Source organism: Geospiza fortis, unplaced genomic scaffold (assembly GCF_000277835.1).
Source record: "Geospiza fortis unplaced genomic scaffold, GeoFor_1.0 scaffold896, whole genome shotgun sequence".
NCBI lineage: Eukaryota > Metazoa > Chordata > Aves > Passeriformes > Thraupidae > Geospiza > Geospiza fortis.
In genome coordinates this window covers 54023-80088 of record NW_005054556.1, presented here as the reverse complement: position 1 = coordinate 80088, position 26066 = coordinate 54023, and the positions used below count along the sequence as shown (strand labels likewise).

The 26066-nt window shown below is 39.9% G+C and overlaps 1 protein-coding gene across 9 annotated transcripts in view; it reads left to right on the top strand.

Annotated features, from left to right (window-relative positions):
• Nucleotides 1-26066, top strand: part of CAMK2D (calcium/calmodulin dependent protein kinase II delta) — a 119706-nt gene that overhangs the window by 58852 nt on the left and 34788 nt on the right. For 6 of the 9 annotated variants that reach the window (XM_031064093.1, XM_031064090.1, XM_031064095.1 and 3 more), the window contains exons 3-7: nucleotides 8377-8431; nucleotides 14126-14191; nucleotides 16700-16772; nucleotides 22084-22186; nucleotides 25728-25811. In XM_031064093.1, coding sequence (XP_030919953.1) covers nucleotides 8377-8431; nucleotides 14126-14191; nucleotides 16700-16772; nucleotides 22084-22186; nucleotides 25728-25811 — 381 coding nt within the window. Of the gene's footprint in view, nucleotides 1-8376; nucleotides 8432-14125; nucleotides 14192-16699; nucleotides 16773-17549; nucleotides 17593-22083; nucleotides 22187-25727; nucleotides 25812-26066 lie in introns of those variants that run through there. The other 3 variants (XM_031064096.1, XM_031064098.1, XM_031064097.1) reach the window with 1 other exon arrangement.

The following is a 26066-nucleotide window of genomic DNA, read 5'->3' as shown; positions in this document are numbered from 1 at the left end:
GCATCACAGCTGGGGGGAAAGGAAATCCTTAATAATTAAGGATTGTATTCCATTAAATAGCAAATGGCCTGCTTGCTCTGAGGCATTACATGATCATTTATTAAATTCCTCATGAAGGTAGTTTGTTAAAAACATCTTCTTTACCATAATTTATTGATCATATTCCATCAAAGTGACCACAACACTCTTCTGAATAGGGTCTAGAAACATCTTCTGTTTCAATTATTTTCTCCATAGTATATCTGCTTTACAGTAGAAAATTCCTGTTTAGTCACAGATTTGAAAGTACTTCCTTTAAAAAAATGAATGTTTGTATTTTAAGTCAATAATCATTTTGGGTTTGGATTTATATTATTCTTTTCTTTTTTGAACTGAAAGTTTTTATTTTAGCATTATTAGTAAAATGAAAAATTCTGTGGATCTTTGGGGGAAGAAGCGAACAGGAATATCAGTGTTTCCATCAGCCTTTGAAAAGAGAGGGGGCAAAATGTTTCTTGGTGGTTCACTGATTGAATGAGGATAAATTTGCACGCAATTTCTGTCAGGAAAAGGGGAATTTACAGGGCATTTAATGCAGTCATCAGACTTGGGAGCTGGTTCTTCAGCCTTGCTGTATTTCCATCATGCTGCGAAGTAGGTGTAATATCATCTTGTGAAGGATGACTGGGGGAGAAGGGCAGAATGCTTAGCTGCCTCCAATTGCCAGAAGGACCTGTTGTAGAAGCCCTTGTTCACCTGAAGCAGTGAGAGACCAAAAAGCCATGACTGTGTATACAAGTACTACGTTTTCAGTATTCCCTTGGTCAAAGCTGGGATTAATTACAAATATTTCTGTTAGGATGTTAATATAGCAGCGGTCACTGGATTCAAATTGTATACAAGAATTGGATTATTACTCAGTTATTAAATTGATATCTGACATAAACATCAATAAAGCTACTTTAAATTATTTTTTTCTTTCTTTACACAGTTCTTCTAATCAACTTTCAGATTAATTTTACTAGGTTACCTTGAATCCACAAGGATTTTGATTTTACTTCATGGTCTTTACTCTGATAAAGTAATGCTTTTAAAACTAAAAACCAAAAAGGCCAAGACTGAAAAGTTTTGGGAAATTTAGACATAGTTATTGCTGCTACTGACTTAAAGATTTAGCCTAGGTTTTCTGAAGGCAATTGTTACTAAATAAAGGTGCCTTAAATACAGTGGTAGTTGCTTTGCAAACATTGTCTAAGTCTGCTTGGGGCATACCTGGCTCCTGTGTGAGAGGTTTCTTTTCTGTGGTTCCTCTCGGATCATGCCACAGGATTGCAATTTTTTGCTTTCCTTTTTGTTTAAAATATTTAAAGTAGACAAACTTTGTTTTCATAAGCTGATGCTTTTAAATACCTTGGAACTTGGTCCTCATGGAAGGGGAGCATTTAAAAAATAAACCTACATGCATCTCTAAGTGGTCATTATGTAAATTGTTTATATGTGTCTATCTTTAATGTATTTTAAGAGAGGAGAGCCAAGAAGGCAGGCTGTGTCCTACCCAATGGTTACAGCTCCTCAATAACTAATTTTGTTGATGTGTAGGCCCTACATATTATTTATATAAATCTGTTGCCAGCACTGTAAATATTAAAGGGATAAAGTCTAATTTTTAAAAATTGGGCAATTGCATTTCCTCCATTCAAGTACACTGTGTGGTTTCCTGAGCCTGTTAATTTTAGTTGATGTAACATCTCTGTGTTACAGCTTATCCTTTTATTAGTTAATACTCCATGAAATTCTTGTGTCTTTATTCCTCTTCTTACATGTTCTGATAAATGCAAAAAATAGTTAAAAAAATGTTAGTGCTTAAAGCATCAACACTGGCAGCTGAGACATCAGTTTGCTCATAGCAAAAATTTGTGTCAGTTGTGCTTTTAATCCATGCAGTTATCCTCATAAGGCTTAATGTGATGACATTTGTAAGGCTTTTTGTTGCTTTGTAAAAAATCTTGTTAAACTTACAAAAGCAGACCTTCAGCTGCAAAGAGGAGCTGGCTCACCCTGAAACACAAGATTTCCAGTAAATGACAGGGTTGTATATTAAATGAAGACATGAAGGTGCAGGTGTACATTTTAGTTCCCTGTTCTTTTGTGCAACAACTCCGTACAATTGTCCTGTTTTCTTACATGAATAATTAAAGGTGTGCAGCTCCAGCTGTTCCTCTTAACTTCATGGATCCAGGATATAATTCCACAGAAGTGCTCTGGGCACGTGTGCACACAGAAATGCACATCCACCTGTGTTATGGTGCACTGAAAAGCAACTAAAGCCTGTGGGATAAAGAGATAAGCATCAGTTATCTTAACTGCTCTACATAGGGACTCCCAACACAGAATTAGATGTTTTGGAATACCTCTTGGGTTTTTGTTCTTTTCTTATTTAGTTAATTTTAGCTGGGAAATTTCATTTTTAAAGACTGTCAAGTCTTTAAACAAGAGTGTCTCCATGACAAAAGAGCTGGTAATTTGAGGCCATGTGCTTTGACATCAGTACGTGGAGTCACTCAGTCTCTGTACAAAATGTGATCTTTTATCTGCTTTGACAAGTAATTTTTCATTTTTTCTGTAGCAAGACTCTTTTGCTAACATTAACACTTTGGCCAAGTGACTTCTCCACGTGCCTGCCGTAGGCTGGCATTTAATCAGAATACAGTTGTTTATTGTGAGGGCCTTGATGGGGTGGGTTTTGCTCACAAATGAATATTTTTGGAATATATGGCATTTTGTTTGTAGTACTCAACACTTGCTGTTGCAATGCCTTGGGGAAAAGGCAGTATTTCCAAATATTGAATTCTCTAGATATTTTTTGTCCTAGTTGAAATGGTTGTAAAACAAAGCAACACACTCCATTTTCAGAAGACTTCAAACTGGTTTTATTCTAGCATGCATGCTTTTTGTACATTCCTACAAAACTCCTAAGTTTACACTTCACTCATTGGTCACAAAAGACAAAGAAAGTGCTTGTTGGAATAGGCAGTTGCAGGTTTCTCTTATTTATCCTTCTTTCTTTCTTGGTTTCTATGTCAATGACCTTGGTAGAAAATTGTTTCAGGGGTAAACATGGATCCTCTTATCAAACTTCTCTCTGACTCATAGAAGTTGCTGCAAAACCTCTTCTACAATTTTTCCCATAATTTCTTATTATATCAATTTTTGAGATGCACATGAATAGGATTTTTTTTTCCTCACGTTTTTGGCCCTAAATAATTGAATTTGCACTGTAATAAAAAAAATACCCTTTGAAGGAATTTGACAGTTACAGTTTTGGTTCACTGTTGCTGAATAGAGGCCACCTGCTTATGGTGTACCCAGCACTGCTGATTTGCATAAAATCATTTAATGAATGTAAGTGTTGCATTTTACTGCTGGTGTGTTTGAGAGCATTGGGGGAGGATTATTTTCTTAAATATGCAAAGCATTACTCTTTATTTAGTGTTGTTCAGAAAGCAGCTGCCCTAGAGCATTGCTACTGTACTAATCTTAGCAGATTAGCCTCTAAATATTTCAGACTCTTAGGTAACAGCTCTTATTAGTGTTTGCCAAGTTCTCTTTGCTGTACCTGATGAGCTTTATTATAGAGGGCCCCAGGCTTCCATGGTCTCAGCAGAGCAGTGTTGTGTGAGAGGAAATGTGAGTGTGAGGAGCCGTAAAGACAGCACAGACTCCATTTTCATGCTGAGTTCCCTGCCTGGGAGCTATAGCTGTGACTCTTCTGCGCCGCTGATTTAAGGGGTTTGGTGGCTCAGCAGAGATCATTTATAGCATTTAGTCCAGGCATTCCAAAGAGGATGTGGGGACACGGTGGAGCACGGAGGTGCTGAGAATGAGGCTGCAGTGAAGCTGTTTTGTTTGAAGGGAGCAGATCAGTGCCAGCAGTAGCACTCCTGAGCACTGGGTCACAAACTTTTGCATGCTCAGTTCTGCTTCCTCGTGCAGGTTTATTGTGTTTACCTTGGGATCCCAGCACATTCCCCTTGGGATCCAGATTAAAAGCTGTAGGATGGATGCTGGCTTTGGTCTCAGTTCTTTGTACTGCTGTAAAGGCTCCTGCACTGGTGTCCACAAGAGTTTCAGGTGAAGTTCAACTGGTAACTTTATTCTCCCTCATCACTTTGCTTTATGCAGTAGAACAGGAAAGGTGGAAAAGGGTGACTTCGCAGGAAAATGGGAGTTCTGACAGTGCTAAGCCACAGCAGATCTGCCACTTCTCAACAATTCTGCTGAGCACAAGGCTTGCTTTGTCAAAGACAGCACAGCAGAAAATGCTTATAAACACACGTTTGAAATAGAAAATTGTGTGGTTCAAATATGAGTAAAAAATATATCTGGTTATGGCTTTTCAGTGACTGAGGATTTTTAAAAAACTTTTTATTTTTACTTTTCAATTTCAAATGCAACAATTTATCCCATATCCACTGGCAGACAGGTACCAATTCATAGAACACCCAAAGCTGACTTAAGCCATTCCGTGAAGTTCCTTCCATTAAGTAAATGAAGTTCATTTTTGAAAGGGTGGGGGGGGTTTGGTTTGGGGTGTTTGTTTCTTTGTTTCAGTAAGTGGTGTACATGAGGTGTGCATAAATACTGTATTACACTTCTGGAAGTAAACATGAAGGGAAAGCATCCTTTTCCTTTTTTCATCATTGCAGGAAAGCAGAAACTTGAAGTAATTTGCATATTTCAGCAAATATCACATAAGCTTTTGTGACTTTCAAACCCATTTTAAACCTCTACTACTGATGAATGTGCTCTGTAACCTCTGAGTGGTGCACTAATTTGAGACATCAAACGTCACAGAGTTACAGGATCGGTGTCTCTGGGAGTCCACAGATCTTAATCTCTACTACCAAAGGGAAAATCCAATTCTTTACCATTGTCTGTGTTAATCCTTTTCCATTTAAACCTCTACTACTGATGAATGTGCTCTGTAACCTCTGAGTGGTGCACTAATTTGAGACATCAAACGTCACAGAGTTACAGGATCGGTGTCTCTGGGAGTCCACAGATCTTAATCTCTACTACCAAAGGGAAAATCCAATTCTTTACCATTGTCTGTGTTAATCCTTTTCCATACTCTGTTCATTGGCACAATGGATGGGGGTTGCATAGAGAGAGTTTTCCCCCAGGAGCATCTCTGGTGGTTTGGCACCTTGGTGCACATCTGTGCAGCTGCTGTGCTGACCATGCAACAGAACTTTGGTGTGAAGTTCAGTCTTCTCCAGTAGTTTGTCTTTGTATCATGAACCAATTCAGATACCAAATTTAGCCAGATGATCACGAGCAGTTTCACACAAGTATTTTAGGCAATAGGTTTAGCTGTGGTTAAATATCTTTGTCGTCGAGAATTTCTCTCTGACTATTGACTGTTTGACTTGACTCCTTGCCTGAAAATTTTTGATTTTCAGTGGAAGCATGTAGAATACTATTATTTTGATTTTTTTTTTTCTTAAGGGCAGAAATTCAAAAAGGAAATAATAAAGTTATTTGGCCATTATATCAAGCTGTTTTCTGTGGAATAGGCACAAAATAGTGCAGTTCAGCAGAAAAAGTCACGTAAAGGAGATCATTTTACTTTTTGGTCAGATTGGAGCTGGCCCACACTAATGGCTAAATGGAAGCTAATCAAGCTAATAGGAGTTTTCCCTAAAATTGTTGTTAGGTTATTTCCAGTGTGATGATTAGCAAGTATTTCAGGTGAAAATCAGTGCTGAAGCCAAAGTTCCTGATGGGTTGTGGGCTTCCAATATTTCTCCAAAAGGAAGGGCTGTAAGCTCCCTGGGTTCCTGTCTGGCATTCCATTGCTTAGGAGCAACGACTTTGTCTGAGTTTGTTAAGCATCTGGTAAGAACCCAGTAGAGGAGAGAGACCACAGGGCCACAGCAGGCAGGAGGAAAGGAAGCTACCTCCATTTCCTTGCTGCCCTCTCACGTGTTTGTTAATAACAGTATTGATGAAATATCTGCAGTTAGTAATGATTTGGTCTAACTGAAGTCTTTTCAGAAAAGATAAATGGAACTGTTACCACTGATGAGTGCTTAGTGTCTCTGAAGAAATAGGAATGGCAGTGTGAACTTCTGATGGGAGTTTTTATATTGGATGAATAATCTCTGTAATTGCTGCCTTTTGGTTGGTCATGCTTGAACCCTGCCTGATAGGGGTGTGTGAAGAACTGTATCTGTCTGCAGTGACTGCACAAATACTTGTTGTAGTGCATCCGCTCTTAAACTTAGTGAGTATCTTCTCAAATTGTCATCCCAGCATCCCTTGTTTTTCCAGGGCAGGCTGAGTGCAGGCAGAATATCTGGGCTGTGCTGGATTAGCCTCAGTGCTGTGGTGCACCCTTTGCTCTGCACCAGGGGTTGCTCTCCTCTTTCCTTGCTTATTTGGCATTTCCACTTCACAGACAGAACCACGTGCCTGGATTGACCAAAGGTGCCAACATAAGCATGGGCCAAAAGGCAGCTCTCATCTTCCCCAGCTGCCTCAGCCTGTTTTCCTTTTCAGAAACAATCAGGGGTATATGAGCCTGATTCAGAGAAGGATTTGTTCCATCTCACTTCTGTGATTCAGGCCTTTGGGAGGAAAAGAAAGAATGTGATCTTAAAGAAGATATCCTTGAAGAAGATGTGTCAGACTTGAGTTTGGCTAGCAGGGAGTTAGGCTCCTCTGGCTCAGCAAAACATCATCCATCATCTAAAATCACAGCCTCTTTCTAGTCCAGAGGGACAGATCTGTGGTTCTGCAGGCACTTGGAACCAAGTCCTGTTCTGGAGAAGGAAATGACAAAGCAAGAGCACCTCCTGCTTCAGGCAGACACTAAAGCTTGAGAAGCTTTCCAGGGTGCCATCCTGACCTTCTTGGTAACAGGGATATGACAGAGGAAAATGTTAGTCTGAATTGAAAAAGCTATGCTTGGAGTTCTTACTAGTCTATTTAATGAACAGGATTTTTCTATCAAAAAGTATCATTTGCTATGTATAAAGCTTAAAGAGTTGCTAACTTCTTTGTAGATGTACATGCATAGCAGACGAACTGAGCTCCAAATGGTACAGGTTTAGGGCTGTATAGCATCTGTGACATACCCAAGGGGCTGTACTAAATCCCATTTCATGAGCAGTATCTTTGATGCTGCTGTACAAAGTAATGTGCCAACAGCCAGATGTTTTAGGGGTCTCAGTCCTCAGCTAGAAATGTGAAGGTGCTCTTCTAGGCTGGTACGTGGTGTCTCATCCCACATTTGGTTTGCTTTAAAGATGAGACATTTGGGGGTATTGAAAGCTCAGCTCAATGCAAGCAGACAGAAAGCTGATTTGGGGATGTTTGGGGTTTTTTTGGGAGGGTGGAGGGTGGTGTTGGCTGTCCCCTTCATAAAAACATGGAGTAATCTGAAATACAGAACCAGCCAAAACCACAAACTCTGATTTAGACCTACTTGGCTCATGTGAATCATCATGAGCTCTGCACACTGAGTCAGCCAAGAGCTGGTTTTCTCTTCAGTATTGTGTAAACACAAGATGTTTCTCTGGGCTAAATATTATTAAGTTAAAAAGTCATGTTTATTTGTCCTGTATAAAAAATTATTAATACAGAAAGTTGCCATCTGGGGAGATCTGAAAATTCTTTTCTTTTATGCTTTGTTGCTCAGCTCAGCTTTGAACACAGATCACTTTTAGGGTACCCTGATTTTTTCATTTGATTCAATAAGTGATAATTATTTGGATCAAACTACTTGACAAGGCTTCCTGTATTACCTTTGGAAATTGCAATTCCATTTAAAGTAATTAAGGAAAACCACAGGACTTAATTCGTAGTTGTACCATGATGTGGTGTGAATTCTTAAAATCCTAAGGGAAGATGGTGCAGCTGACAAGCACATTTTCAGGGAAAGCTTTAGATGTGGACACAGAGAGCGGTGTGGAAATGTGGCATGGGGGCTTAGTTAGGATGTTCTACACTGGCCAGGAGATTTCTCTCTTTGCAACTCTTCACAGTACGTGTGAGAAATTGTTAACAAGCCCTAGAAGGTTGTTACTCTGCTGAAATTTGTGACTTATTGTGGGGGGATTTTCCTCATCTTGCTTTATTTACAACTTGTAAGATGTAATACTGCTGAGAAAAAGGTGGTATGACATTAGAAAAGTAAGAGTTATGGAAAAGGCAGTTCTGAGGGTAGGGAATTTAAAACAAAGCCCCAAAACCCACAGTTGAGAACATACAGAGGTGCAATGCCCGCTCTGCAGTAGAATTATAACCCCCCCTCCTTCTCCCCCAAACCAGCAACAGCCATCAAAGACATGGAGAAGGTGACTGGTGTTTATCTTTTCTTCCCCCTTTCCACAGTGCGGCTCCATGACAGCATATCAGAAGAAGGATTCCATTACTTAGTCTTTGACTTGTAAGTATTTGTTTTGCATTTGTTTAGCATGTTGGGAATGGGCTGTTCAAACCTGGAGATGCAAGTGCAAGCTCATGAGATAAATGCCTGGTTCTGGTGCCATGAGCTGCACAAATAGATGGAAACAGCTGGAAGGACAGGAACATATTTGGTCATTTGCATGTGCAAGAATTCATTTGTAAGTGTCACTGTAAGGATCCCATTTATTCCATAAAAACTAGTAACCCTCCACTGGTGAAGTGGATTTTAATATAAAGTGTAGGTATGTAAGTAAGAGTTGTGTGCTACCAGCCAAAACGAAGCAAAGATAGACTCAGAAATAAATATTTGCTGCAAGTCAGTTATCTAAAGGAAATATAAAAAAAAACCATGTGGAACACTAATTTCCCTACAGAAAATCTCCACTGCTGGATTAAAAAGGTAAGCCTGAGTTTAGAGAGGGAAAGATTCTTTTAGTACTTCATTCCTGATTGATATCTTACTGCTTTATAATGTTTCATTTTGGCACCACTCAGGATGTAAAATGCCCAGCCTATAGAAATGAAATTTCCTACTGATACTCTCTTTTGCTTCAGGAATTTAAGTCCCATGACTTGTTCATGCAGAGACTGGGCCTGCATGGAGCTTGTTTTTTCCAGATAAAGCTTTTTAGTGGAAGCAGGGATGGTGACAGCATGAACTGTGTGTTCATAACTTGAAAAGAGAAACTGATTTCCTCAATCTTTCCTGGGATGGGCAAACTTTGCCACTCATTTGAAAAGTTGCTTCTTATGGTTTTGGATATGGACAAACCTGAATGATAGGGATTGTATTGCAAGACTGACTTACTTAAGTAAAATTATCTCTTTGAACTGTAAAATTTTCCAAGGCACTTTATGGTTTAACAGACAGCACGCCCACCCACCTACCCAAAGAGCTTTCTTTGGTCCCCCCGTGGTTTTGCTGGTTAGAATGAGAATACATTATTTCCCCCGAAATGGAATATAGCCCATTTCTAAGCATACAAACAGAAGTATTTGCATTCAGCATGGCTAAGTTAGAACCTGAATCTTCCTGCACACAAGCAATTGTGTGCTTTCATGTTCAAGTTACATTCTGGTTTACTTCCTGACTTAACTTTTTTTAAAGAAATCTGTAAAGACTTCTTCAGCACTAGATTTCAGACTAGAAATACACAAATATTAAAATAGTCTGTCTGCAGTGAAGGCATTCAGGATTCAGGACTCAAATCCTAACTGAGTTCAACAGAAGCTTGTGTGTGATTTGTGTCTGTCCCAGGTAAGTGCTGTGACTGTTGGCTTGGAAATGGCTCCAGGGCACAACACACATATTTGTTCTCTGACATGCGCTGGGGTTTGTTTTGCTTTTTTTTTCCTTTAAGGGCTACAAAGGAAATCTTTCTATGTGGAATTGGAAAAAGCTTCTTAATTCAGAACATTTCTAAGAAGTGCATGTAAAATTCTTAGTTCTAGGGACAATATCCCTTTTAAAAAACAGTGGCTTTTTTTTTTGTTGTTTTTGTACTGCTGTACTGTGAGAAAGTGTGCCATACTAAAATTGCATTTAGTCCACGTTTGCCTTAAATTTAATATATAGTGCCAGACTTATCTCAGGGGGTTATGATTGTGATGTGAACTAGAACATTTGAACAGCTTCAGAATTGTAGATAACAGTATCTAGATCTCGATAGTAAGGGAGCAAATAGAAGCCTGTGTTCTGCAGTAAAATGTTAATGCCTAACCCAAAGATACTGCCTTGGCAGAAAACTAGATTCCACAGGAAGTGTTCTGCCTTGGCTAGGACTTCCACTGTTCCCTGTCAGTCCCATTCAGGACAAACAGAGGAACAGCCTCAAACACACACACATATATATATATAAAGCTTTTATGTTTTGACCATGTGGTTTGAGGGGTTTGTAAAAATTATTTTGCAAAAAAGAAAATGTCTAAACGGCAGAGGCAGTGACTTTGCTGACTGGTAATTGTTTCTGGAGCGGCAACAGGTTGCATTCTTGAGAAACTTTTGCCAAATTACTGGGAATGCCTGTTCACAGTTGATTTTTCACATTCAGATTAAGAACTCATTGCTTTTAATGCTCACTAGTATTATTTATTAGTGAAACTTCACCTTTTACAAACATGTGGTTGCTGCCATGATAAAAAGGTACTGTATGCACTTCTTGAACACACAGGCCAAGAACTTGCTTTTCTTTCTTTAGTTTTTATTCAGCAGGAGCCTGACTGTGGTGTAACACTGTCACTCCACCCACACATGCCATCATGTCATTTTCTTAATGATTTCTTTCAGACTGTGTGGGATTTGGTACGGCTGTTTCCTCAGAAATTTCTTTCAGACTTCAGCCCACGTAAGAAAGTGAAGGGAAAGACTGCCCTTTCTGTGGATAGGAGAAAACAATCGTTGTTACTTTCTGTTTTGAATTTCTAATAATCTCTTTGGATTAAATGCCACAGGTCTGCAGCCTGTTGCTTCACTTGTATACCTCAGACTGTGCTTTTATCTGGAGAAAGCAAGAGTGTTGAATGTACTCCGTTACAGATATGCTTTTGGGTGAACAGTTCTGCTGTCAAATGGGAAGGTGGGAGTCTCTGGAAATCCATGTGGAAAATGGGTATTGAACAATGAACTTCATGAATTTAATAATGGACTTCATGAAGTTTTTGCTCCCCTTCCCTATTGGTTAAGGCAGCTGCAGTCAGGCTTTGCGTCTGTTGGACCATTTCAGTTGCCAAGCACGAATGAGACTGTCTTCAGTCTTAATGATGTTAGATGAGTTCAAATCCAATCAATTCTGTCAGTATTAATTGCTGTATCTGAATGGAAACAGCTGTAGCACTTGAAAACTCTCTTGTGCAAGTCAATGAGATTCTCTATTTTCAGTGCCTCCCGTTTTAATGCACTTGATGAGATGCAACAATTGGTATGTTAAGAATACTGGCTTTGCTTTTAGATTCTAACTGCAGGAACTGTGTGGAATAAACAGAAAATACAAAAAAAAAAAAGCCTAATTTGGAAAACAGTGTTTGCCTCAGGTAAGTGCCTAGGCCTCTCTTTCAGAAGTAGAAAGGCCACAGATGAATTTAATAATTCTGTCGCAACTGTAGGATGCTTCCTCCCATTTCCATTATCAAGGAATTGAAGAAGTAAACGCAAGCCAGGAGGAAACCACGCCAGTCTGATCATCATCAGAGGCTGGTTTAGCTGTCTGTGCTAATGTGTGTGTTTCTTCTAATTAGTCTCTTATATTTGTAAACATAAACCAGCAGTTTTTCTCAAAATGGTGTGGAGTGCCTTGGTGTTGCTTCATGCTGCTTGTACCTCTTCTGTGTAAACAAACCCATGTGCTTTATTTGTTGCCACTTTAGTATGCTCTTCTCAAAAATCACAAAAGAACCAGAGCAATTTGTACAAACCAGTAGCTTTTAGGTCTTTTCATCATTTAACAATGGTTGTGAATACCAAGCAAATGTTTAGTGTCAGCAACGTAAGATTTCATATCTCCTTCCTCCCTCCATGCTGGAGAAGAACAATCAATTTGGTACTCTCTTCTTGTCTTCTTGTTTTCTTTCTTTAGCTTGGATCAAAAAGAAATGTTTTAGGAAAGAGTAAGATCAAAGGATGCTTTGTTTTTTTCATTCTTCACAAAGTGAGAATTATTCCTCTTTACCAGAACTGTGGCAGACAAATATATGTGCAAAAAGGAGTTATGAAAGACTGTCAAAATATGCATCAATCAAACATTTTGTGCAACAGCAACCAAAGCCAGTCTCTGGAAGGTACAAGGCAAAAAGAGAATACAAATTAGGCAACAAGCTACTTTACCTCCTCTAGATTTTACTCCAGACTTTTGTACAAAATAGCATTCTGTTACCTGAAAATCTCTACATTAAGAGTCAGTAAGACAGAAACTCAGAAAAAGGATGGTGTAACCCAAATAAAAATGAAATAATGAAAATCAAGTTCTTGAACTGGCCTTCTCTAAGAAAGGAGCTGGGCTGCTGGTTGAGCAGGGCATTTCTGTCATCATTTAATGTGGCTGCAAACTGGACTTTTCTACAAAGTATTAGCTCAGCAGTTTGCAAGTGAGTGTTACAGTTCTGAACGTTCCAAGTATTCTCACCTTGAATTTTTAATCCTAATAAACTTAACTGTATTCAATACTAATTGTGTTCACTGTAGTATAGATTTTTAAGCATTTCCATCTTTAAGTGTCTTGCTGCACACTCAAGCTTTTATGTTTGGGAAGTTATTGGAAATGTAATGTGCTAATATTCACATTCATAGCCAGCAATAAAATACAAACATTGATCTTTCATCTAGGAATTATTTATGTAAGCACCTGTATATGTGAAGAATTGCATTTAGCTGTGCCAGTCTGTCAGCCTATAGCATAGGAGAGAAATGTTACAGGAAGGGTCTTCCTGTGCTATGAGTCCCCTTTTGTGACACAGGCAGACAAATGTTATGAAATTACTGAAAAGCTCATGAATCTTCATCTTACAAGGATTGCTAGAAAACTTCTCCTGATTTTAACCTTACATTTGCTTATAGGTATTGTATGCTCATGTATTATTGTACCAATATTATCCATTACAACTTCCCTCTAGGGAGATCCAGGCTAATGCTCATCTTAAGTATTTATTTTCATCCCTCTTAACCTTTGTTTTGCCCAGCTAAACTGGGGTTGCTTCTCTGAGGGGATCTGATGAGTGAGTGACTGGGTGGCCTGGTAGCTGCTCATGCTGCACATCCAGCTCTCTTTTCTCAGTTTGAGTGACTAGAACTGGTACAATATGAGGAGGGATTTTACCTTGCTGTCACCCTATTCCAGATGCAATCCAAGATTGTGGCATCATCGCTCAGGGCTCATTCTGGACTGTGATCTTTGGGATATAAAAACACATTTTTATTGCTTTTTAACCACTTTCTACCATTAAAACATTGATTGTACCAGGAGCTCCTGAGTATGCAACGATGCAACTTCTGTTACTGGCCCCAGGATCATACAGTTCTTCCCTAGTACATAACTTATTTTCAGTGGTGCTTTAACTAGCTATTCTTACTTTCTCCACAAAGATAAATGAAAAATTTCTAGGAAAACTCTGCTGTTAAACTGATTAAGGTACCCTGATTCTACTGATACTTACCTTCCAACTCAATAATGCTCTTTATAGGCATAGCACAAAAAGCCAGCCCCTCTGGCTCCTGGGTACACCTCTCTTGTGATTTGATCTACACTGGAAGACCCTTTTCCATTTTTAGCATCGTTGTGTTTTAGCATTTCTTACCTTTGCCTAATATTGCAGTTTTCAAGTTATCCTGAACTGTATTGAGCTTCAGCCACAGTTTTCCTGGCTGGTCAGTTCCCTTTTTCCTTGTAGTTTTGCTCTTTCCTTTTGACATCCATAACTGATGTCTGGCATCTTGCCTGAAATGCTGCTGCCCTTGGCTCTTATTTACTATTTATAATTGCACTTCCACCACATCCATTTTATTCATGTAATGATTTGGATGGACAAACCTTCCACTTTAGTTCCTGCACCTTGCTGCAAAACCTCTTGCATTTCTGTACAAATATTTCACTTAGTCCTTGCTGACTTCTTCCTGTCAAGTTAATTTAAGGTGTACATTTTCACTTCTGAAATCTCCTTTTCCCCATCTTGCTTTTTGTAACAGAGTCACTGGAGGTGAATTGTTTGAAGATATAGTTGCAAGAGAGTATTATAGTGAAGCAGATGCCAGGTAAGTAATTTGTTTTTCTTATGATTGCCTTTGATAGTTCTAGGATAGTTACTTAAAATATATCCTGGTGTTTGGCATCAGTTCCCCAGCACAGTCTGTGAGACTCTAGGATTTCTCCAGGAGTTCTCTTAGACTTGGAAGGGCAGAGTTTGGCAGTTTGAGCTCACGACCATGTGGTGGAGAACTCATGGGAAGTCTTGGTGTCTGCTGATCTGAAAAAGCTGAAGTTGGATCTCAATTAGTACAACTTTTACCCATTGTTTCCTCTGCAAACTGGACATAACTGTTCAAGTATCTTATCTATGGGTTCTTAGATTTGCTGATCAAAGTTTGAAGCATAAGTTGATCTTAAAAGAATTTTGCATTAAATATGATTTTTTGTTCTCGGTCTAGAAGTGCTAATTTCCTTTTCCAATTAGAAAATTTTTGTTGTGTTTCATCAATAAGCAATTATACTGTGTGTCTCATAGTCTGAGCTCAAATATGAAATCTCTGGCAATTTTCTGCAAGTGCTTGTTGAAAAACTTGAATAATAAGTTGACAATTATCATAATTTGCATGCATAAAGTATCAGGGCCACTCATCTCATGTTTGTCCTCATATAATAATAAATCTTAAATATTGTCATAAAATTAAGAATCCTAAACATTGTGGTCAACTACTTTAAAGGAAATATGTTCTACCACCACACTCTTCACATTAATTGATCTGCAAGAAAATTTAAAGAGTCCTTACGTTTCTGTGTGTTTACAAACACCCACCCCCCCATAATACATATTTAGTACATGCAATTTTAAATTATGCCTTTACATTTGGAGATCACTGGGAGATGATTGGAAAGAATAAAGTATTCCTAACAACAGTAGTAGGATAATAATGAACAGACAAGTTATTCTGAATATTAGGAAGCTTCCATTTCCAGATCTTACTGCCTCTGTAGGAATGGTAGAACGATTAATACTTTAGGCATTGAAATAAAGAACAACACGCAGCAAAACACTCTGTAAAAAAGAAAACAGCAGCAGGGTTTAGGTGGGGTGGGAGAAGAGGAGCTATGTTGAAAAATTTTTCAAATCATTTTTCCCCACTGTGATTGAAGCAAATTTCCAGTATTGATGCCAAAGGCCAGTATATGTTGTCCTTGTGTGTTTTTAAGGTAGTTGGGAATTAAAAGGAAAAATTGCAATGCTGATTCCTTCTGTTCTAGAATTATGATATTTTGGAAGGGGCTGTGCATATATATGTGTATATATATATAGAATATATATATACATTTTATTTTTCCAGTACAAATTTGACCAAATAAGTGCAATATCTAGTTATGATGCATCTCTGTATTTTGTGTATTATATATCTATCTATCTATATAGATATATCTAGTGTGTGTATGTGTGTATCCCTCTAGCAGTAGTTGCTGTTCTCTGTGGATGCCTCTCCCAGGACTGTCACACTGGTCTGCTCCTGCAAGCCCTTGCTCACGCCAGTAGTCTGTACTCAGACAAACCGAGCAGTGAGTTGTGAACTACTTGCCTAAGAAAGGGTTTTCAGGCTTGGGCTCCAGTTACTGATTATGACCATTCCTTCTGAATTCCATGGTCAAAAGGTTTTGGATGAGCAGCATCTTGACTACTGTGTATTACTTATCATCACTCTACTCGTGCCACAACAATGCCTTTAAAAAAAAATGCTAAGCTCTTGTGGTGCCAAAAAAAGTCTGAAAAAGTTCCAGTGCTCTAAAATATTAATATTTTAGTTGTGCTTTTTGGCATCATGGATTGGCCAAAACTTGCACACCTGGGTATGGGAAAATAGGTGCTAGTTCAGTTACTGAAAGCACCAGATTAAAATATTTGTCTTAATTTTTAATGTGGATTTTCACTCCCCAAGTGACTCCTAACTAAACTAGAGCTGGACACTATTTTAAATGAAAATGCATGCCACCTTTTTGAATGACTTGGCTTTGTTCTACTAATAGTTTTAAAGAAACCATTCAATTCAAAATGAAGAATGTTTTGCTTTTCCTTAGCTTTTGACTTCTGTTGTTTCATTTGTTTTCTGTATATCATCTCATTTCTGACCATTTTCTTGTTTCAGCCCTTGTTGTAATGTTAACTTCACCACCAAAAATTAAGAAAACCAAAACATCCCACTAATTGTTTTACTGCCTTCACTTTATTTTTCTGTGGCAGTTTTTGGAAACGGGAAAAAGCTTCCATACTGCTGAATGAAAATACAGTCTGATGAGTCTGTCTCATAGATGTCATATGTTCCATGTTAAATGTCTTTTTTGGTTTGGTTTTGGTTTTTCGTTTTTTGGATGTGTTGGAGCTGGAAATATCTCAGCAATGTTGTTGTTCCAGTTCAAACAGCAATCAAGACTTGTCAAGAGGTGTAAAATTGTTTTTGTTCTTTAACTTTTTCTTTTAAGTTTTATTTTTATTTTGTATTTAATGTGATTATGTGCCTTTAAAATGTTCTCCCTTCCATTCTGCCCTTGTATCTTTGCAGTCATTGTATACAGCAGATTCTAGAAAGTGTTAATCATTGTCATCTAAATGGCATAGTTCACAGAGACCTGAAGGTCAGTATCTGGTGCCCATCAATTGGATATAAGAATTTTGGGGTTTTCTTTCGGCTGGGTAGGGGCAGAGGGTGGGATGTGTGCGATGTTCCCGTGCCTATCCTATTCACCCTCTGAACAACAATAATGCATGATGCCTCTTTCAGTGTGTGTGCAAGTCTACAGGCCTAAAATACATCATGGCAAAGGGGGGACGGCTGCCTAAAAAGTGTCTCTTGCCCAGCGCTGGGTTTGGCCCCGCTGTGCCCGGTGCCGGGGCTGTCCGTGTGTGGCTGTGCGGGCCGGGAGGTGACCCCTGGCTGTGATCTATGGCCGCTTGCAGATGTGACCGCCACGGCTGCGCTGGGGCCCGGCGGGCAGTGCCACAAGGAGCGGCCGCTGTGACGAGCCCTCAGGCAAGTGCCGCTGATTGCCGGCTCAATTAAGCGGCTAGGAGCTAATTATTGACCTGGAGTACCTGGCTTGGAGGGGCTTGGGGACTACCTCCATGCTCGCTGCCATTTCTAACCTAATGTTGTGGAAACTTCTACAATTCTTCAGTGCCTCTGTGAAGGCTCTGAGTGAGCCACGAGGAAAAAGCACAGAGGATGCCAAATATTTAATACGACCTTGAATTAGTGGCAAAATTTGTTCCTTTTAAAAATTACCGTTAAAAAAGGCATTGGTGTTAATTTCCAAGGGAAGCCAAGGCCGCCGCCCCGCCGCCTGCTGCTGGAACTAACGGGCGCCCATGGTGTTTGCATGCAGTTATTGCATTCAGCAGATCCTGGAGGCCGTGCTGCACTGCCATCAGATGGGCGTGGTCCATCGCGACCTCAAGGTGAGTGCTGCTGTCCCGCCGCCCTCCCGGAGCAGCATCCCTGCCCCGCAGGGCCGCCAGCAGCCGAAATGTAAATGCTTCCCTCTTTTTGCTTTTCCCCTCGGTTCGTTTGTTTTTAACTTGGCTTCACCTACATGCAAGAACAAGCTCGTGCTCACCAGAGGGAATCTGCTCGAGGCTGGCCGGTACCTGGCTGTCCAGCACCCGGCAGTACAGGGAGAACAATACTACGTGTATTTGTTGAATACATGGTCTTCCTCTGTCATCCAGAGCTTTTGGGACAGGGCATGAGGGCAACTTCCCATGTCTCCTCAGCAGAATCTGTAGTGCTTTTGGGAAGCACAGTAGCCTTTGCATGCTGTGCACTTTATAGTGACAGAAGGCCAGCTGCTCTGGGATCGCTGGTACAGGGACCTCTCTCTCCTGCAAATGATGACTGGGCAACAAAACATCTTTAAAAAACAGGAATTTCTACAGTGTTCTCACCACACTCACCTGAGGAGTCCAGTTCCTTCTAGATGAGCTTTAACATTGGGATAGAAACCTTCCTGAAGAAAACTCTGTGCTGAGAGAGCATTCCTTCTTTTTTGGCTGTGTACATATCAAAATGGCTAGAGGCATCTACTGGAGGAATGCTCTCTGTCTTTAAAATATGTTGGCAAGGAAAGAAGATAGTCTAGATAATTTTCTTTTATTGTGAGGCTCCAAGAGAGAAGGCTGTCCCAGAACTCATAGTAAGTTTGCCTTTTGGGCACTTCAGCTTCATGATCCTCAAGGAAAAGAAGATGGTTTATTTTGAAATCAAATGGAAGTCTGTGCTATCGATCCTTCATGAGGCAGAGAAAAAATGGTGTGTATGCTAAGGCAGCAAAACATGCTAATCCCTTGTGGCACGGATTCTTGGGCTTCAGTTTTTTCCTGAATGAATTCTGAGGAGCAGAAATTTCCTCCTAGGATAAGAATTTCTAGTGCTTATAATGAATAACAATGTTGGAATCAGAATGCTGTCGCCTTTCTTGGCAACTTTTACTCCCAAACAGACTGTTCTTGTCTGACTTTATGAGGTCCATGTCATTGTCATAAGGGAACACAAAGGGGTTTGCCCCAAAAACTCAGAGAGCAGGGTGAGTTTTGAAGATGCAGACCCCAAATTTTTTACTCATTATGCACTTCTGGATTTTCCTTTGTCACATTTGTACAACAGGAGACTGACAAATCTCTGTCCAATTTGTAGATCTTGCATGACAGCTGGGTAACGTGGAATGAGTTTAAAGGGAACGATGTCAAATTTGTCCAGCTGCTCCAGTGGTTCTTGTCCACACAGTACATGCAGTCCTGTGCTTCTAGCATCAAAAGGAATTTTAAAAGCCAGGATTGTAGCTATGCAAGCTGATGGAATAAGGGATGCTTTCTATTACTTTTCATACATTCACACAAAACAACTTTTTCTTTGGGAACGCATTAAATCCAGCTGTTGCTTGCTCCAGACCATGTGTGGATTTCTTATTCTGGCAAATCCAGGATGAATTGAAAAAACAGTGTGAGAAAAAGTGTTTCTGCCAAGCTGTAGTGCCCAGTTTCATTTGGGAAAGTGAAAACTTGAGGAAGCAGAAAACCATCCTTCTTCATTTACAGCTTTGTGGCAAAAGCCAAAAAACCCAAAGAATTAAATGAAAGACTGTGGTGAAATCCGAGCAGAACGTCATGTGCTGAAAAGAAGATGCCAGGAGCAGAACAGCAAGATGTGGAAGGTGCTTATGGGCTGGCATGGATCCTTAAATTGCAAAACTTCATGAATTTTTTTCCAATAACTCAGTCCACAACATGATGGCATGCTTGGGGGTGGGGAGATTTTGGATGATCTCGTTTTATTTAACTTTCTTTCTAGGCTGATTCAGTAGCAAACAGAGAGGAGCTTTTGCAGCCTCTTATGACCTGCAGAAGTTCTTGTTGCAGCTCTCTTTGTAATCACTGGTGTAAGTCAGAATGGTGGTGGATCGTAGACCCCGAAAAAAGTTAACTTAGCTTTACCAGCTAGCAAAAGTGCACTTCCAGGTAGGAATTCCAGTTCTTGTCAGGCCATAGCCTTCCTGCTTTTGTGAAACTTCTGTGATTTTGTGGTTACGACCCTCTTACCTTCCACCAAAGAGTGGCTGCTTTAGGTATATTCAAGGAAAAATATACAGAGCCTTAAATACTTGGTATCTTAAGGATTAAAGACCTCTGGAAAAGCATGGCATAAATCATGTTAATTTATTTGTAAGTAATTTTAGCAGTTACCAGTGCCATTGTGCATGCTTGGCTGCCGCCCATCGCCAGGGAGCACAAGGTGACACCATGAATCCAGGAGCGAGTCCTGCACGGTGCTGTTAATGTTTCCCAAGTAATTGCACTCATTCCCAGTTAATGCATGGTAATCACCCACGTGCCTCTGGCCAGCCTCAAACGGCTGCTGCATGTTGGTTAAGCACACAGTCCCACTTGGCATGGCCCAAAAGGCTGTTGTCTTTGGCATGGGAGTAAGTCAGGAATTCTATTGGAACATGCTCGTCTGTTAAAGTGGTACTTCTGCAGAGAAGAGACATGCAATGGAATAAAAAAACAATCCCAAGAGGAAAACATAAACCAAAAAAGCCAACTAAAAACCAAGCCAGCATCAGAAAACACAAAACCAGTGTTTTGAACAAAATCACTTTTTGGGAAAGTGGTATGTGCTCAGTGGGGTAGTGCTTGTATTTCATCCAAAAGGATGAGGCTTTTCGCTGCTTTTGGCTTGCCTGAAGGTCACAACCAAATAGGATCATCCGCTGCTTTAAGAGGTTTATGCAAGAACAGCATTCCAGGAATCAATTACTCTGAATGAGAGGAAACCTTGCAGAACTATGTGACTGTGTGTTGAAATTAGTGTTGTTAAATGGCAAGGGGTGTGACATTGCATTGATTAAACTAGAGAAGAGTCCTCAGTTATGCACTCACTGTTTCATGTAATGTAGTTGGGGTGGTTACTGATAATTTAAGTGAATATAGAGATTGTGTTTTGTTCTGAGGGCTCTTCATCTCAATTTTTAAAACTGTGAAAATAGAAGATTCATCAAGTAACTATTGATGAAAGTTTTCTAATATTGTCTAGTCTATGACACAGCGACAAAGAGATGAGTGAGAGGACAGTGTTGGTAATTGTTGAAAAGATGTTCCTTTGGTGAGAGGGGAAAAAGCCACCTTTAGACTAAAGAGTTTGTCAGGGCCCCTTGTAGTGTTAATTAATAGAAGTATCACTGTGGCTGAAGTCTTACTTAGGCTCAAGCATATTTTGCTGGATACCTGACATGTATTAAAGATAGGCTTTGCTGAAAGAGGCTTATGATCTTAATTGTTTCCAGCCTCAGTACATGTGTGAGATTAACTGCCATCACATAAATAGTCCCTTGGAAGTGATATGATTGCTCCTGGGATCAACCTGGAATACACATCAAAGAGTTTGCAGGATTGGGGCCCCAGCACCAGCCTGGCCATAGTGAAGTCCCTTGTCACAGACCACTGCAGAAATTCCTTCTGAGGAGTCACAGCAATACCTGTGAAAGTGAGGTTTTGTTATTCTCTAAATGTAGAACAAAACCTTTGTTAAAAACCATGGGCATTGGAAAGACACGTGTCAAGAAAATGCTTTGAGGGTCACAGTTCTCTGAAATAATCTGTTGATTTCTACAGTACTTTTTTAGTTGTATTTTTAAAGCAAACATTCATACAATAAAGTTGTCTTTGGGCAATTTACATTTGATGTATTTGCTAGCTGGAGTTAAAAGGATTCATTATGAGCAGTAGAATGAACACAATTGTTATGTTCAAATCCTTTACCTTTAATTGTGTGAGTGTACCATAGCATTTCATTTCAAATGTGACCAACATATACCCTACAGAACAAAAGCAAGGTGGGAACTTTCACTAACTAACATGGTTATTTCTAAAGGTTCTCTGCAGGCACAAACGTGGGTGTGCTGGTTTTGCTGAAAGATTTGCAATGTAAATACACCTGCCCTCTGAATACAATCACAGGGCTGTTATTGTTGGGATGTCATGCAAAACATTTCAGTTTGACAGCTGTAGACGCCTGATCCTGCAAACTCCATGGGCTAGACTAGTCATCAGTGAGTCCCTGTCCTTTGGGAGTCTGCTGGCCCATTTTTCCAGTAACAAGCTCTTGGGAATCTCTGAGCTGCCTTGTCACACAGCAGGTGTCACATCTCCCTATGCCCCTTCTGACTCTCTTCTTCACCCTGTCCTTAGTCTTGCTAAAAGCTCATGAAGGCTGATTACAGGCCTGGTGATTCTTTCCAGATAGGAATGTGAAGTGCAAATTTTGCAATTTGATGGAAAAAACTCATGGGTTTCTTCTCTTTTTCACTCCTCGAAGTATTTGTTCTTTTCCAGAGTACTGTCTAAAATATATTTACTTATCTTTTTGTTTCAATTGTTTTCTCTCTCTGAATAAAGCCTGAGAACTTACTTCTAGCTAGCAAATCCAAGGGAGCGGCAGTCAAACTGGCAGACTTTGGATTGGCTATAGAAGTCCAGGGAGAACAACAGGCTTGGTTTGGTAAGTAAATACCATTTTTCCCTCACCATTTATTCAGCATAGCAGTTAAGCCTCCCCAACTGCCCCACTCTCACCCCAGAGTGGAACATGTAGCTGTGTGACTCTTTGACCCTGGAAAACGTGGATTTCCTGATTCCTAGCTTGTGCTGCCTTCCATCAGCCTGTAAATCTGACTGAGGTGCACACAACCTCTTTTTTCCCACTTTCTCCTGAGTAACTGGAGGCAGAAAACAGGGGTGTAGAACCTGGGAGGGAGACTGGTGGTTTCCCCCTCAGATGACTGAGGAATAAGGCAGTAGGGTAATACTGCTGAATGTACCTGCCCAGGCATCAGAACATTTTGTCTGAACAGGTCTCTGTCAGCTGGAAACACCTGAAAAATTGATTCTGAAGCACTTTGGGATGTGACTTCAATGAAAGGGAAAATAGGAGGGATTGAGCACCTGAGGCTGTAGCCAGACACTAATTACAGATTACTTGTTACAGTTAATAGATGCCTCAAGGAGAATGGTGGAAAATGTTTAGTACTGGTAATTTTAAACAGTAGTGCATGTACAGTTGTGATACACGTGTCTCACGTACCACCCTCTTTGAACAGATGTGAAGCATGGGGAAAAATTTATTATAAATCCCAGGTGGAAAAACATACAGAATAAAATATTTATAGCAGCTGCCTATTCTCCCTTAGAGGAGCTAGAAAGTGCAGTTTGCAATGGAACAAAGTAGTTGGAGGCTTGGAACAGAGGCAGAAAAGTTTTCCTGGACAGTGAGTTGGGAGGTTGAGTGTTCACAGCTATAAGTACATGTAGATGCACAGGCAGTGCCATTGGACATATGTTGGCAGCTTTATAAGCCAGCCTGTTGTTTTAAATCCAGCCTTTTTATAAATGGATTTCAGTAATCCACAAAAGACAGAGGAGATTGCTCTTGCACATCAACAAACAGACTAGTACAAAAGGAGTGGAATAGAAACAAGGCAAAACACAAGTGGTTTGTTACAATAGCAAAAGCATCAGGTAAACAGGAAGCATCTCAAGAAAAAATCAGCAGATTGAAGTTGACTTCAGGACTATTTTCTGTACATAGTGTACCTGCAGGTGATGCAGAGGAGGTTGCAATGCCCTGGAAAATCTTGCACTTGGGTTTTTTTTCTGTCATTTGGTTCTTGTGAAATGCTTGGTTTAGACTCATAGCATCATGAGGACTTGGGAGAAGGGAACAGAATGTCTTTAAAATATACATGTAAGGAGAAGTTAACAAGGTAATGAAAAGCAAGTAGCCTGAAGGGGGTCTTTCTTTTAAAAACTGTGTCAGTCAATAGGGTAAGTGGGTTCTGTACATTTTTGGAACTTGCTCTGCAGAATGTGTCCAGAAGAGTGGTCTGAGTTCCTGGCTTCAGCTTTAGGAGTTCATTAGCAGGGCAGAACATGAACTCCAGTGGACTGGGCATTTGGAACTTTTTCTCACTTTCTTTCATAAGATTTTTCTGCTTTCTACTGGATTCTGCAGCACTTAGTGACTCATGGTTTGCTCTGATTCTAATTATAGCTCTGCATCAGTATGCTCTTCTTTATTTTTTCTTTTTTTTTTCTCTTTATTCTGGTGTAGTCCTCTGGTGTGATGGTCTCTTTTCTGCTTGAACCATGGCTGTGCCTCAGCAGGAAACTGGCTTGAACTCTGTGTTTGAATGCAGGGAATACTTTCAAACTGTGTTTGAATACAGGGAATACTTTCTTGGTTTGCGCGTTTGCAAAACAAACTTGTTCCTTGCCTATTTGTAGAAAGCCTGACAGGGTTTAGTTGAAACCTGCCACCCTCTTTAGCAGGTGCTTAATGTACTGGGGACATGTTGGGCAGGTTGAGCTCAACAAAGCACGGATTTTGTCTTGGATTTTCTCTTGGTTCTCTGGACGCTTGGAGAAATCATATGAGTTTAGGAGTACAAGGTGTTGCAATCTCTTCTAGGCACTGCACAGTCACAGTTTCCAGCTTTGCAAATTGCTTTAGCTAATGGAGTTACTACAAGCAGCAAAACTTTTCTGAAAAGTACACACTTGTTTGGGGGTCCCTCTGAGCAGTTACAAAATAACTTGATATATGACAGTTACCTACTTCCTTGTGTTTTTGTTGGTTTTTTTTAAACTGAAATTAGGGCTGTGTACCCTTCTGTGTGTGCTGCTCTAAACCACTCAGAATATTGAGGAGAGATTATTTTACTAGAGGATGTAGTGACAGGACAAGTAGGAATCACTTGAAACTGAAAGAGAGTAGGTTTAGATCAGATAATAGGAGCAAATTGTTCCCTGTGAGGCTGGTGAGGCCCTGGCACAGGTTGCCCAGAGAAGCTGTTGCTGCCCCATCCCTGGAAGTGTCCAAGGCCAGGGACAAGGTTTGGAGCAACCTGGTCTAGTGGGAGGTGTCCCTGCCCATGGCAGGGGGTTGGAACAAGATGATTTTTAAGGTCCTTTCAATCCAAACCGTTCTGTGGTTCTGTGTACTAAAACTATACCAATTATTTCAGTTTAGATCTGTTTGGTTTCTTCATTGAGAGATAAGGTTAGCTAAGTACTATACTTATTTTTGCTCTAGAGTTTATTTTCAAATCTTGCCTAGTAATGTTCATTGAGCTGTGGTAAGTTTTAAACTCAAGATGACTTTGCTTCCCCTTTCAAATGAGCACTGCACCCAAGAAGAGATATGAAACAGCACTCTATTTAAAGCTACTTAGAACATCTATTTTTCAGCTTCTCTGAGGAGCTTAAGATATGTTTCCTGTGTGATAGTACTCCTTAACAATTCATAGCTTCCATATCTGGAGCCTGCAAAAAACAAGCTTATTTTTCATGACCATATTTTAGCTCTTTTCTCAGTAGAATTTACAAAATGTGTTCCTTCATTTCCTCCTCCCACTCCCAAGTAATTGGTGACTGCAGGGCAAAGGCTTCTTTTTTTCTGTAGCTGTACACTTTATATGTTATCACTGTCTCTCATGAGTTTTGTGGAATCCAGGGTGATAGTGCACAAATGGCATGTGGTCCTTCATGAAAGCCACCAAATTCTCACCTCTCAGGAATTCCCAAGCATTTATTTTAGGCCAAGATGCCTGAAAGAGCAGAGTACTCACTGAAATGGTGCAGACTGTTAATGGTCATTAAGTTTTTATCTGTTACAGTGTCCTAAGAAAAGTAATGTTTATACCTACTTTTTGCAGTTCTGCTCAGAGAGGTAGCACTGCTGGTAATGAATAAAGGATGAAGAACATATAAATTTTAAAGGCCAGATTGCTTCAGAGATGCTTCCTGTAAACTTTTCTTAAGAGGTTTCCAGAAGTGGAATGACTTGGCAGAAATGAGTTCTGCAGTGGAAAGATCAGATTAGATGTAGCTCTAATTTTGTGCAACCTATATCTACTTAGAAATAGGGTACAGTGGCTACATGCATACATATATCTGCTTACATATAGGGTGTAGTAGCTGCCCCTCTGCTTACTTTCTGCAGAGCACATACAGGTTTTGACCAGAGTTGCCTTGCCTTTTGACAGGCTTTGCTGGTACTCCAGGATACCTTTCTCCAGAAGTGTTACGAAAAGATCCTTATGGAAAACCTGTGGATATGTGGGCATGTGGTAAGAAGTTGTTCTGAGAGTCATATTCAGTCCACTGTAAAGTGTCTTAAGGGTCAGAAATTATATCCAGGATACATGATATTGTGCATCAGAAAATAGGTTTTTAATAAAATTCAGTATTAATTTCTAGCAGAGGTGATTGGAATTTTTGTTACCCTACAAGCTTCTTTTTAAAAAAATTATTTACTAAGTTCTTTTATCATGGCATTCTTGGCCATGTCTACACAACACACTTTGAAAGAGTATTCAAAGAAT